This window comes from Dendrobium catenatum, unplaced genomic scaffold, assembly GCF_001605985.2.
Source record: "Dendrobium catenatum unplaced genomic scaffold, ASM160598v2 original_scaffold_221137, whole genome shotgun sequence".
Taxonomy (NCBI): Eukaryota; Viridiplantae; Streptophyta; class Magnoliopsida; order Asparagales; family Orchidaceae; genus Dendrobium; species Dendrobium catenatum.
The window spans coordinates 1-323 of NW_021539547.1; the positions used below are offsets into that span (position 1 = coordinate 1).

At 55.7% G+C, this 323-nt stretch overlaps 1 protein-coding gene across 1 annotated transcript; it reads left to right on the plus strand.

The window, feature by feature from the left end:
- Nucleotides 1-11: 11 nt before the first annotated feature.
- LOC114578921 (calmodulin-binding protein 25-like) lies at nt 12-323 on the plus strand (the record flags this gene model as incomplete). Its single annotated transcript, XM_028692525.1, is given in 1 exon segment — nt 12-323. A coding segment is annotated over 1 exon segment (264 nt), but the record flags the coding sequence as incomplete, so codon positions are not given.

Consider the following 323-nt stretch of genomic DNA (forward strand, 5'->3'; position numbering starts at 1 on the left):
CTTCCAATCCAATCGGAATTTTCTCAATTAAAGCTCTCCGATAACCTTCCGATCAATCCATGGACGCGATCAAAAGCTGGATTGCGGATGCCTTCGCACGAGAAAACGAAGCCCTGACGAAAGCTCTACAGATCTCCCTCTCCGACTACTCCTCCGCCTCCGAAACCCTCTCTTCCCTACCTCCACCGCCTCCTCCCGCGGCCAAGTCGGACTCGTCTGAACCAGCGGCGAGGCGATTCGGAGTCGGTCTAACCGGTAATCCAATCCCCTGCTTGCCGTCGGGGAAGATTGCGAAAAAGAAGTCGCGGGCTTCGAAGAGGACG